This window comes from Oncorhynchus mykiss, chromosome 31, assembly GCF_013265735.2.
Source record: "Oncorhynchus mykiss isolate Arlee chromosome 31, USDA_OmykA_1.1, whole genome shotgun sequence".
Taxonomy (NCBI): Eukaryota; Metazoa; Chordata; class Actinopteri; order Salmoniformes; family Salmonidae; genus Oncorhynchus; species Oncorhynchus mykiss.
In genome coordinates this window covers 35888222-35901820 of record NC_050571.1, presented here as the reverse complement: position 1 = coordinate 35901820, position 13599 = coordinate 35888222, and the positions used below count along the sequence as shown (strand labels likewise).

Genomic DNA, 13599 nt, shown 5'->3' with positions numbered 1-13599 from the left:
GTGGGTATTTACGCACTGTAGCCCGCTGGCAAGGAAATAGAACTCCCCAGCATGCTGGCAAATTCCACCAAGCCACAGATGTGCCCCCGAGACAACTGCTCAGTCCACAGACACAAAAATAACAAACATTTAACCATGCCCAACATGTCCAAAAATGAAACGCGTCACTAAGCCTATCAGGGGAAAAAGGCTATAGCCCCTGGTAGCAAGTTCCACCGCCCTACACAAATCTCCTACCGAGGTACACAGCCGATTTACTCACCTCAGACTGATGTCCCAACAGAAAGTAGAACAAGAGTTTCCAGGATATGCAGGTCCTGGAAACTAACCATTATCTCTCTCCAACGCAGCACACAAACCAAAACAACAAAGGCCCAGTATTGGTTGCCTATCAAACTCAAACAAAATATGCAAACCAAACACATACCTCTACGGTCTCCCAAACTAATACGTTCAAATATCCCGGACGAGCCCCCACTTGTCACAAACCGGCTCAAAGCCCATAACAAAAAGGGAGACAACGTGGAGATAAGGAGTAACAAAACATATATTTATTAAATAAAACAACTAAGTAGAATATACAATGGTGTGTGTAATCAGTAGTGTAAGTGAGTGTTTTGCATGCATGAATGAATGAATGTGATAATGCAGGGTGTTGAAAGGTGCCAAAACAAACAACCAAAAACCACCACACAACACAATCTAGAAAGGTGTTTGCATGGAGAGAGTCTCCTCCATGAATGTGGAAGAGGTCTATTTATCCTGGGACACACCGGGCCAGGTGTTTCCCATGTAGCTGACGACCCTCCCAACTCCGCCCCTCCCAACTCTGACCCTCCCAACTCCGCCCACCGGCATCCTAATAAAGGAAACAAGAACAAAGAGAGAATACAGCAGACAGAGTGGGAGGGTCGTCACACACCCTTGACATTGAGAAATACAAAATAATATGTAAAGTAAATTATAAAAATTCTTAGCTATATTGCATGCAGCAAATGTTTGGGAAATGATGTTACTTTATACTAAGACAACTGCTCAGAGAAAAATACTTGGTTTAACAATTAATACAAAAAAAATGCAAAAAGATAGGGGTCAAAATGATTGGCATCCCCTTTCTTATTATTGCAGCACTGTACCCTTACAAAGATATCAACACTGAGTATTTTTCTAAAATGTTTTATGAGATCGAAGAACACATTTGGAGGGATCTTATACCATTCCTCCATACAGAATCTTTCCAAATTCATGATGTCATTCGTTTGCGTGTATGGACTGCCCTCTTCAATTCAAACCACAGGTTTCCAAAGGGGTCAAGTCCAGATACTGAGATGGGCATTGCAACATTTTGATTTTGTGGTCAATTAACCATTTCTTTTTGGATTTTGATGTATGATTGGTGTTATTGTCTTGCTGGAAGATCATCTTGTGGCCAAGTGTAATTTTTGGCTAAAATATCCTGTTACTTGGTAAAAATTCATGATGTCGGTTTGAATTGACGATGGCAGTCCATAAGGACACACAAAGAATATCAAGGATCTGAAAAGATTCTGTATGGAGGAATGGTCTAAGATCCGCAGGTTGACGTTTATTGTGTGTCTTATCCTGAAGGCAGACATTTGCAGAGGGCCTATCTAAGGGGAAATTGCTCATAATTGGCTATATTGTAAAAAAATAAATATAAATATGTATGTAAACTTCAACTGTGTGTGTGTATGTATGTATGTATGTATGTATGTATGTATGTATGTATGTATGTATGTATGTATGTATGTATGTATATATATATATATATCTGCAAGTTCTCCCACTTAAAAATATGAGAGAGGCCTGTAATTTTCATCATAGGTACACTTCAACTATGACAGACAAAATGAGAAAAAAATCCAGAAAATCACATTGTAGGATTTTTTATGAATTTATTTGCAAATTATGGTGGAAAATAAGTATTTGGTCACCTACAAACAAGCAAGATTTCTGGCTCTTACAGACCTGTAACTTCTTCTTTAAGAGGCTCCTCTGTCCTCCACCTGTATTAATGGCACCTGTTTGAACTTGTTATCAGTATAAAAGATACCTGTCCACAACCTCAAACAGTCACACTCCAAACTCCACTATGGCCAAGACCAAAGAGCTGTCAAAGGACACCAGAAACAAAATTGTAGACCTGCACCAGGCTGGGAAAACCGAATCTGCAATAGGTAAGCAGCTTGGTTTGAAGAAATCAACTGTGGGAGCAATTATTAGGAAATGGAAGACATACAAGACCACTGATAATCTCCCTCGATCTGGGGCTCCAAATGATCAAAATGATCACAAAATCCCAGAACCACACGGGGGGACCTAGTGAATGACCTGCAGAAAGCTGGGACCAAAGTAACAAAGCCTACCATCAGAAACACACTACGCCGCCAGGGACTCAAATCCTGCAGTGCCAGGCGTGTCCCCCTGCTTAAGTCAGTACATGTCCAGGCCCGTCTGAAGTTTGCTAGAGAGCATTTGGATGATCCAGAAGAAGATTGGGAGAATGTCATATGGTCAGATGAAACCAAAATATAACTTTTTGGTAAAAACTTAACTCGTCGTGTTTGGAGGACAAAGAATGCTGAGTTGCATCCAAAGAATACCATACCTACTGTGAAGCATGGGGGTGGAAACATCATGCTTTGGGGCTGTTTTTCTGCAAAGGGACCAGGACGACTGATCCGTGTAAAGGAAAGAATGAATGGGGCCATGTATCGTGAGATTTTGAGTGAAAACCTCCTTCCATCAGCAAGGGCATTGAAGATGAAACGTGGCTGGGTCTTTCAGCATGACAATGATCCCAAACACACTGCCCGGGCAACGAAGGAGTGGCTTCGTAAGAAGCATTTCAAGGTCCTGGAGTGACCTAGCCAGTCTCCAGATCTCAACCCCATAGAAAATCTTTGGAGGGAGTTGAAAGTCTGTGTTGCCCAGCAACAGCCTCAATACAGCCGCCAGTCAGCCAGGATCCGCCAGAGCCGCCAGTCAGCCAGGATCCGCCAGATCAGCCAGGATCCGCCAGAGCCGTCAGTCAGCCAGGATCCTCCAGAGCCGCCAGTCAGCCAGGATCTGCTAGAGCCGCCATCACCCATTTCACACCCTGACCTAACCAAAATAACAAGGAAAACAAAGAATACTAAGGTCAGGGTGTGACAAAAATGATGTAGTAGATGTCCTAACCGACTTGCCAAATCTATAGTTTGTTAAGAAATTTGTGGAGTGGTCGAAAAACAAGTATATGCTTTTTGGTCTTAATTTAATGTTAGGTTTTATGGTTAGCATTTTGGTTAGGGTTAGGCTTAAAATCTGATTTTATGACTTTGTGGCTGTGCCAGCTAGTGACCACAATGCAGAGCTACCTCCAGAACAAGATTCATGACGAGAAACGCTAACCTGCCTAAGATCCCTCCCAACGTGTTATCCAATCGCATAAAACAGGTCGTTAACCTACTAAGGGGATGGTGCGAGGGTGCTGAAAACATGGATGCCAATGGATGCCAATAATTTCGACCTGGATCTTTTTTTATTATATATATATATATATATATATATATATATATATTACTTATTAAACAAAAACAATTATCTGAGCAGTAGAAGTATAATTTTTGGGAGCATGCAATGTGGCTCAGTATTTGTATTATTTATTTGATAGTCTTTTTTGCTCATCTTTATCAAGGCTACCAATAATTGTGGACTGTAATTCTCTCAAGTGGAAAGACATATGACGTCAACTTCCATCTTGTTGACAGGAGCACATAAGCCATGTTGAAAGGCGAGCACCCACAGTGTTAAGCCCCAGAGGCTACAGAGAGCGAGAGAGAGGCGAAGAAAAATAGATGAGAAATGACTCAAGACAGAGCAAGGTTCTCTCTCAGAAAAAGAGCGAGAACGAGAATGTTGAGGAGAAAGAAAAAGAGGACTCCCGGGCGGTGGTAATCAGATCTGTCTCCCGCCAGCCACTGTTCGAGAGCTTTCACTTTAAAATGATATTTCATCCGGCAGGAGGGCTAGGCGAGGCGGGGCGGGGATTTCAGATTATGCCCTGCAAACCACCGCTCTCCACGACAGATTAATAGCTGGATTTTGCAGAGGCTCGAGCAAGATATTCATCTCCTCCTGTTTCTCCTCCCTCGCTCTCGGTCTCTATCTCGCTTATATCCTTTCTTCTCCTCCCTCCTGCACTCATTCGATCTATACTTCAACCTGATTGTCATTGAGACCCTGTAATGGTGCTAGAGAAAAGGGGGATTTAGGGAAGAGTGCAAATAGGGTGGAGGTGTTGCTGCTTTTGTTGTTGTTGTTCCTCCTACAGTATGAGGAAGAATACAGTGCATTCGGAAAGTATTCAGACCCTTGACTTTCTCCACATTTTGTTATGTTACTGATACTGAAAGTATTCAGACCCTTTGCCATGATACTTGAGCTCAGGTGCATCCTGTTTCTATTGATCATCCTTGAGATGTTTCTGCAACTTGATTTGAGTCCACCTGTGGTAAATTAAATTGATGGGATATGATTTGAGAAGTCACACACCTGTCTATATAAGATCCCACAGTTGACGGTGCATGTCAGAGCAAAGACCTAGCCTTGAGGTCGAAGGAATTGTCCATAGGTCGCCGAGACAGGATTATGTCGAGGCATAGATCTGGGGAAGGGTACCAAAATATTTCTGCAGCATTGAAGGTCCCCAAGAACACAGTGGCCTCCATCATTCTTAAATGGAAGAAGTTTGGAACCACTAAGACTGTTCCTAGAGCTGGCCGCCCGGCCAAGGGGAGTAATCAGGGGAGAAGGGCTTTTGTCAGGGAAGTGACCAAGAATCCAATGGTCACTCTGTGGAGATGGGAGAACCTTCCAGAAGGACAACCACCTCTGTAGCACTCCACCAATCAGGCATTTATTGTAGAGTGGCCAGATGGAAGCCACTCTTCAGTAAATGGTACATGACAGCCCACTTGGAGTTTGCCAAAAGGCACCTAAAGGACTCTCAGACCATGAGAAAGACCATCACTACGGTGAAGCATGCTAGTGGCAACATCATGCTGTGGGGATGTTTTTCATTGGCAGGGACTGGGAGACTAGTCAGGATCGAGGGAATGATGAACGGAGCAAAGTACAGAGAGATTCTTAATGAAAATCTGCTCCAGAGCGCTCAGGGCCTCAGACTGGGAATAAAGTTCACCTTCCAACAGGACAACCACCCTAAGCACACTGCCAAGACCACGCAGGAGTGGCTTCGGGACACGTCTCTGAACGACCTCGAGTGGCCCAGCCAGACCCCGGACTTGAACCCTTGAAAATAACTGTGCAGCGATGCTCACCATCCAACCTGACAGAGCTTGAGAAGAATGGGAGAAACTTCCCAAATACAGGTGTGTCAAGCTTATAGAATCATACCCAAGAAGACTCTATGCTTTAATTGATGCCAAACTGCTTCAACAAAGTACTGAGTAAACGGTCTGAGTATTTATGTAAATATGATATTTCCGTTTATAAAAACCTGTTTATGAAAATGTAAAAAGCCTGTTTTTGCTTTTTTCGTTATGGGGTATTGTGTCTAGATTAATGAGAATTTTCTCTTATTTAATCAATTTTAGAAAACAAAATGTGGAAAAAGTCACTATATGCTCATGGAAGTGTTGCATGTCTTTAGACCCATGACAAGTTGAGAGAGAGAGAGAGAACCTCGCTGTCAGGTGCAGTTCAACGGTGGATGGGAAATGTAATATCTTGACTACCATAATCACTTGTGTGATCATCCCGCACTGATTTCTATGTAGAGCAACAGAATAGGAAAAACCCCTTCAAAGATCAGGTTATTTTCCCTCTCTCCATCCTCCAGTCCTTTCTCCTTCATTGCTTTAGGTAAACAAGTCAAACAGATACTGTATTTCTCAAACAGTCAGATTGGATACGACACAGCAGCAACACTAGAGTCCCGCTTCCTTTGTCTACCTTTACTATGAAGACTCATTGATATCCCTACTCTTTTATTATGTTGTGAAACAGAGAGATCGTAGTTAGGTTGGATCTGAGCTCATGGCTAGTGCTGTGAGGTGAAGAGAGGACAGTCGAGTGGAGTTTGCTGTTGTGAATGCATTGGTTGATGATGTATAGATTGAAGCTGTGATCCGAGTGCAGATCAGGGTTGCTGCCTGCATCGATCTTGGTGTATTGTGCGTACCTGTATTGTGTTCCTCACACACCTATCTCTTCTCCTACAGAATATCCAGTCTGAGAAAGAGGCGTTGAAAGAGGGGAGAGAGAAAACACCAAAATACCACAGAACAGAGGACGGCTTTATCAGAATAGGTGAGTAGTATGAGACAGTATTAGTATGAAAAACAGCTTTGCCTGGGTCATGTACGCAAGGAAGGAAAACGTGGATTCGTCCAATCAGAAACATGTTTTTTGTTTTCCGTTGCAAAACACTTTCTTACAGTACGTTCTAATGAAAACGTCCCAGCATTCAATTAGCACCATGCTACCGAGGACATGTTTCAATAGGTGGTAATTAGCACTGGGTATTTATTTACCAGTGTTAAGAACTAGTACTGCAGACAGGATCACCCAAAGCCAACACTATTCTCCCTGCCAAAATATCCCTCAATGTCTTTCCTTATTGTTTTCATCCATCCATCCATCAATCCTCTTCCCCGTCTAACAAAAACCTTGTGGCAGACACACCAGCAAACAGGGACAGTTCACACAGACTGAGACAGGTCCTGACAAATAACACACACACACACACACAGGCCTCTGACTGTTGATTTTATTAGGATCCCCATTAGCCAATGGCAATTATCGAGGGCTCCAACGGTACCGATTAGTTGCTGCACAATCTAGCACTTTTACAGGATGATCGGTCAGTGGTAGGAGTGGATAAGGGCTAACTTCACAGTTTTAGTAGACCTTAGGTGCTCTTTCTGAAATTGTCATGTACTGTCATGTTGTGTCTTGTCTCTGTCCTTTCCCTTCACCCTGTCTCCCTCTGCTGGTCGTTGTTAGGTTACCTTTTCTCCCCCTCTTTCCCCCAGCTGTGCCTTGTCTCCTCCTAACCACCTCGTCACCCCTTTTCCCACCTGTTCCCTTTTTCCCTCTGATTAGGTCCCTATATCTCTCTCTGTTTCTGCTCCTGTCTTTGTCGGATTCTTGTTTGTTGTGTTTCATGCCTGAACCAGACTGTCGTCATGTTTGCTGTAACCTTGTCTTGTCCTGTCGGAATCTGCCGGTCCGTCTGAGCCTACCTATGTTTGGTAATTAAAGAAGCTCTGTTTAAGTTAATTCGCTTTTGGGTCCTCATTCACGCACCGTAACAGAAATTGTATGAAGTGCAAGAAAAGTGTTGCGCCGGTGTGCTTTAAAATGATAGCATTGTGCTCATTTAAGAGAAGGGATGAAATGACGTTACAATGTTCATATCATTTTGAAATAGGAAGACGGGTTAAAATTTTGTTTAAATATGGTGGGGCAAAGGGTTTGAGGTGAATTTCGTTACAACTGATTCAGTAACAAGTGTTAGATACTTTTATGGTTCCTTCCTTAATTACAGATCTGAGAGGTGTGGATTTGGTCAATGCAATAGGATAGAAACCTTGCTTTCAATACAGAATTATCCAATGACATACAGATGATTGATTAATTAAATGAAGGAAAGAAGTAGGGGAGGAGGAAGCGAGTGAGAATTCTTTCAGTTTTTAAGCAGGGGCCCCGAGCCTGTCATTCAAGTCTCTGAAACACAGCCACAATGACCTCTTGTTCTCCGCACTAGCTTTTATCCCATTGAATATGAAACTCCTTATGACATTAGGGCTGGGAATTGCCAGGGACCTCATGATACAGTATTATCACAATAATTATAGCGCCTTCATAAAATATTCACACCTCTTGACTTTTTCCACATTTTGTTGTGTTACAAAGTGGGATTAAAATTGGTTGTCAATGAGTGACACAAAAATACTCTGTCAAAGTAGAAGAAACATTATTACAATTGTTATTATTAATTGAAAATAAAAACTAATATTTGGATTAGATAAGAATTTAACCCCCTGAGTCAATACGTTTTAGAATCAACTTTGGCAGTGATTACAGCTGTGAGTCTTTCTGGGTAAGTCTCTAAGAGTTTTGCAAACCTGGATTATACAATATTTGCCCATTTATTCTTTAAAAATGTCTTCAAGCTCTGTCAAGTTACTTTTTGATCATTGCTTGACAGCCATTTTCAAGTCTTGTCATAGATTTTCAAGCTTATTTAAGTCAAAACTGTAACTAGGACACTCGAGAACATTCAAAGTCATCTTGGTAAACTACTCCAGTGTATATTTCGCCTTGCGTTTTAGGTTATTGTCCTGCTAAAAGGTGGATTTGTCTCCCAGTGTCTGTTGGAAAAAACACTGAACCAGGTTTTCCTCTAGGACTTTGCCTGTGCTTAGCTCTATTCCTTTTCTTTTTATTAACAAAAACAACTCCCTAGTCCATGCCGATGACAAGTATACCCATAACATGATGCAGCCACCACCATGCTTGAAAATATGAAGAGTGCTCCTCGGTGATGTTGTTTTGGATTTGCCCCAAACATAATGCTTTCTATTTAGGACACATTTTTTGCTGTTTTACTTTAGTGCCTTATTGCAAACAGGATGCATGTTTTGGAATATTTCTATTCTGTACAGGTGTCCTTTTCACTTTGTCATTTAGGTTAGTATTGTGGAGTAACTACAATGTTGTTGATCCATTCTATCACAGCCATTTAACTCTTTAACGGGTTTAAAATCACCATTGGTGAAATTCCTGAGCGTTTTCCTTCCTCACCGTCAACTGAGTTACGAAGGGCACCTTTTCTTTGTAGTGAGTGGGTGTATTTATACACCATCCAAAGTGTAATTAATAACTTCACCATGCTCAAAGGAATATTCAATGTCTGTCTGTTTTTTTTTAACCCATGTACCAATCAGTGCCTTTTTTGCGAGGCATTGGAAAACCTCCCTGGTCTTTGTGGTTGAATCTGTGCTTAAAATGTATTGCTCGACTGAGGGACCTTACAGATACGGTAATTGTATGTGGTGGGTTGAACACCTTTATTGCACACAGAGTTAGTCCATGCAATGTTATTATGTGATATGTTAATCACATTTTTACACCTGAAGTTATTTAGGCGTGCCATAACAAAGGTCTTGAATACTTATTGACTCAAGACAACAGTTTTTCATTTTTTTTATGAATTTGTAAACATTTCGTAAAAACATAATTCTTACATTATGGAGTATTGTGTGTAGATCAGTGACACAAAAAACTACATTTAATACGTTTTACATTCAGGCAGTAACACATTAGAATGTGGAAAAGGTCAAGGGATGTGAAAACCTTCTGAAGACACTGTAGGTGCTGGTACGATATGTGTTGTGATTATCGCGATTCTATTTATTGCAATTCGATGCTGTGTTTTTATTGCACTCTGATATGTTAACCATGTTGCTCACTAGATGTCCGCAGCATAGAGATGAGAGCATGAGAAAATTCCTTTTGATAATTTGTGGAAAAAAGTGCTGAAAACATTTTCGCTCACTATTAAAAAAGAAGATGGAGAACCAGCTATAGGATGAAAAATACCAGAGGTTTGTTGCAGGTAGACTAACTCTGCTTAGAATTATTATTTTTTTTAAATCCAAGTATTGGTATAGTATTGTCTAAAATAATATTGTGAGATGTAACTGTATTGATTTCCCCCATCCCCCATCCTTATGACATCATATAAATTATTACAAGCGCTCCCACTCATTCATTATTAGTTTGGGCAGGAATGAATATCAATCTGGCACAGTAGTTCAGATTTGGACCAAATAAATTCATTGTGTGATATTGCTATCAAATGTTCATCAGGTTATATTTCTCCCTCCAGCTCCACTCAGTAGAATATTAGCTTTCAGGCGTAGTATAACCTAAAACACAACTCACTCTATGCTCCCCATGTTTGATTTGATACTCTATGTTGTGGAACTAGATTTATAGGAGAGAGAATTGATTTTGTATAGGTAGCATTTCTGTAGTGGAGCGCAGTGGCGATTTTAGCATGTAAATATTGGTGGGGCAAAAATAAATAAATGTGGGATGCATACCAGCAGAGCCAATACACAACACAACACTAAACAGTACATTAATTGCACTATAACGGTGACAAACGCTTGCCCACGAACTGTTAGGGCCTACATAAAGCTGTCCCAACAGCAGAGTCCCAACACCTTACCACTGCTACACCTGGCTATCACCCCCCCCCCCCCCCCCCCCCCCTCTGCCACTGGCAGAGCGACAAAGAAATCATAGCAAAGCATGTTATGGCTGTATTTGATACAACCTCTTTGGCTTGAACCAATTGAAATGTCAACACAACATATCTTGACTAACATATCTTGACTCTGTTATAATTTAGGAGCTTGAGGTACAAATGCAATACAATGCTGCATCATGACTATGGTGTTTGAGGAAGTCAATAGATTTCCAGCCACAGTCCATTAGTTATATTGGTTTGATATATCGATCCTCTCTCTCTCTGTCCTCTAGGAGTGTTTCATAATGGGATCGCCGAGGGGGAGGTAGACCCCACGTTCGGGCCCCTGGAGGCTCTTCGTCTCTCTGTGATCACAGACTGCCCCGTCTGGGTGATCCTGAGCGAGGTAAGCCGGCCCAGCCATCACCCGTTCAACACAGAGCCTTGGGAGCGTTGTCTCATAAAGAACCACTTGAATTTTAGTTAACTTAAATTGGTAGCTCACTGAAAAATCTAAGTTGGTCAGATGTTTTCAGGCCTCAAAAGTGGTCTTATGTCAAGTTTAATCCATTAATCCATTCAAAGCTATCCTTTGACTTTGTCTCAAATGCTATGTCTATTGCACTTCAGATATTCATCAAGAAAGCAGAGTGAACTTCAACACACCACAGCAATACCTCAGTCATCCGTTTGACCGTTCCGCAGAGGAACAGAGCCTTCACAAGCTATACTCATTCCTTGGCTTTTGGCAATGAGTTTCTCGAGCGCGGTCAGAGTGCGCCATCTTCTGACGCGATCTTGCCATCGCAGGGTACTACTGAGACCGTCAACCCAATTCACGGTTGACAGACGTCATAGGAAGATCTGCCCAGACGCGAAATCGGAGAACATGCGGCCCCGCGTGGACGACACAGAGACTACGCTGTATTTAGGAAACTGTATTTATGTGTAAATAAAGGTTTATGTTTTAAATAACTGTAATTACACTGGTAATTGTCAAATAGCTGGCGAGATTGCCTCTCCCCTTTTGATGACAATATGACAATAAAATATTGCTGCTTCAGAATCAAGACTTGGCAACACAGTCACCCAGATATGACAACATTGTGCAACTTCAATATCATTTAATCATGTATGACAAATGTTCCTGGTTTTACCCAAATGTATACATAAAATACCTTTGTATGCGGATATAGGCCTAATATGCATATTTATGTAACACAATCATATGAATGATCTCTGTTATGTGTGTTTATGTATATACAGTGAGTGAATGTCCACAAAAGTCAGTCAGAAAAGTAGCCTAGGCTTATACAGTGTAGAAGGAAATTGAACTTTAGCTAAAAAGTACATACTTGTCTGTTTGAATAAAATGTATTTATATGGTCAATTCTAAAGTCAGAAGTCAATGTAGGAACACTATGATTATGGTTCGAACATCTGTTTGTTGTTTATTTCATGAACCATCATTGCTTACATCCCCCCCCCCCCCCCCCCCCCCTATCAATTTGCCTTATTGTGACATGGAGTAAACCCGGTTGTTGGGCTAAATCAATGTAAGCCATGGCCAGACATGAGCTCCTCTATTGCATTAGCTAGGAAACCAGAAAAGACAGCTGTCTCGATAATACAGGAAACATACTGTATATCTGGCTTCGCTGTTGGATTTGCTCCGTCTGCCAAATATCAGATACATGTAGTTAGTTGTATCCAAGGGGCCACTGGAGATACACGTGGCTACAGAGTCATTGTTTGGACTGGTCGGATGTAAGAGAAATATGTAGCTCTAACCAATGCATGAAGAATCATCTTTACTGTCAATTGGATCTTTGTTTCTCATAATGACCATGAAGAAGTCAAGGAAGGACCCCTCTGTCTCATTTAAGTTCCACTCAAGTGAGGTCTGAAAGAGAGAAACTGTCCAATATGACAACCCCTCTCTTTCCACATAGTCTGCACTACTATTACATTGAGTTGGAAGTCGAACTTATTCAAGGACTGTAATTGTCCCGACACCAGACTTATACAGTACATCTTCCAAATAGGCTCTGTAAATGCAAGGGCTACACTCAACTTTTATGCATTACTACGATGCAAAGGGTATATAGCAGTAAAGGGACACATTAATTTGCTTTTGTACACTTGGATCCACATTTTTTCCAGAGCCCTACCACAAAACCATTGAAAGCTCTTGATCAAAGATCTAAAAGAGTTGTGTCGGTTAAAGAAAAATATTATGGGATTTCAGCCAATACAAGTTTACTGAAAAATAATACGCTTGGGAATTTATAGCAGCTTCGAGGCTGCTTTCCTATCGAATACCGACAGGCAACAGTTGCTAATTCTGTTCAACGTCAACACAGTTTCTCAGCAATGACAGAAATGAACTGGTTTTCCGTTCATTGAGGTGTGCACTCCAGGGTCAGTCAGCGCAAACTGGAGGTTGTGCCAAAACTATTTGTCTTAGCAGCCCCATCAATTTTGTTGGTATGGCCACTATACAATAGCAGGTGCACGGTTGCATTAAATCAACTGAGGGCAATGGACAGAAAAATCTGAACTGTACCCAATGACTCTGATCTGCCCTGTGCGAAGAAGGAGAAATTGTTTTATTTTCTTGTAAGAGCCACTGGAATGCATTGCTATTATACGTTGTATTTTGTATCGTTTAGATAAAATATATTTAATGACGTTATCTTCTATCCAATCTGTGAATTGTAATAAAGACAGAATTTCAATTGAATTTCAATTCAATTCAATTCAATGCAAATCTGAGTATGCTAATCTTGCCTATATGTGGATTAGTTTGCTGTTGTGAATGTGCATTCCTTGTATATGTCATCAATGGACCATGTGACTTCAATGTCCCATTTATTGCAGAAGGTTGGATGCAAGAGAGTATGTGTAGTTATTACTATGTGACAATCTTTTGTGATGATTTTGTAGGGTAGGCTATTTAATATTTTCAATTAGCTGCATACAGTCAGTGCACTTCAGAATAACTGAATGTATAGAATACAGCATTTATTTTTAAACATTATCCTCCATACAATATAATGTAACACTACACAAATTCTGTGCGTTACTATGGGGCTCGAACACACCTAAATTTGACCAGGATGGGGACATGCAATGTGAATCTGTGGTGGTTTGTGAAAATCACGGTGAGGAAAAAGAATGGTATTCTAATTAATTGTACCTTATTGAATGAGTGGCAGGTAGCCTAGTGGTTAGAGCGTTGGACTAGTAACCAAAAGTTTGCAAGATCAAATCCCTGAGCTGACAAGGTAAAAAATCTGTCATTCTGCCCC

At 41.1% G+C, this 13599-nt stretch overlaps 1 protein-coding gene across 2 annotated transcripts in view; it reads left to right on the top strand.

The window, feature by feature from the left end:
- Positions 1-13031, top strand: part of mgat4b (alpha-1,3-mannosyl-glycoprotein 4-beta-N-acetylglucosaminyltransferase B) — a 221523-nt gene extending 208492 nt beyond the window's left edge. For both annotated transcript variants that reach the window (XM_036969826.1, XM_036969827.1), the window contains exons 13-15: positions 6249-6336; positions 10582-10694; positions 10919-13031. In XM_036969826.1, the coding sequence (XP_036825721.1) occupies positions 6249-6336; positions 10582-10694; positions 10919-10942 (225 nt within the window). In that variant the 3' untranslated portion in view covers positions 10943-13031. The remainder of the gene's footprint in view (positions 1-6248; positions 6337-10581; positions 10695-10918) is intronic.
- The last annotated feature ends 568 nt before the right edge of the window (positions 13032-13599 follow it).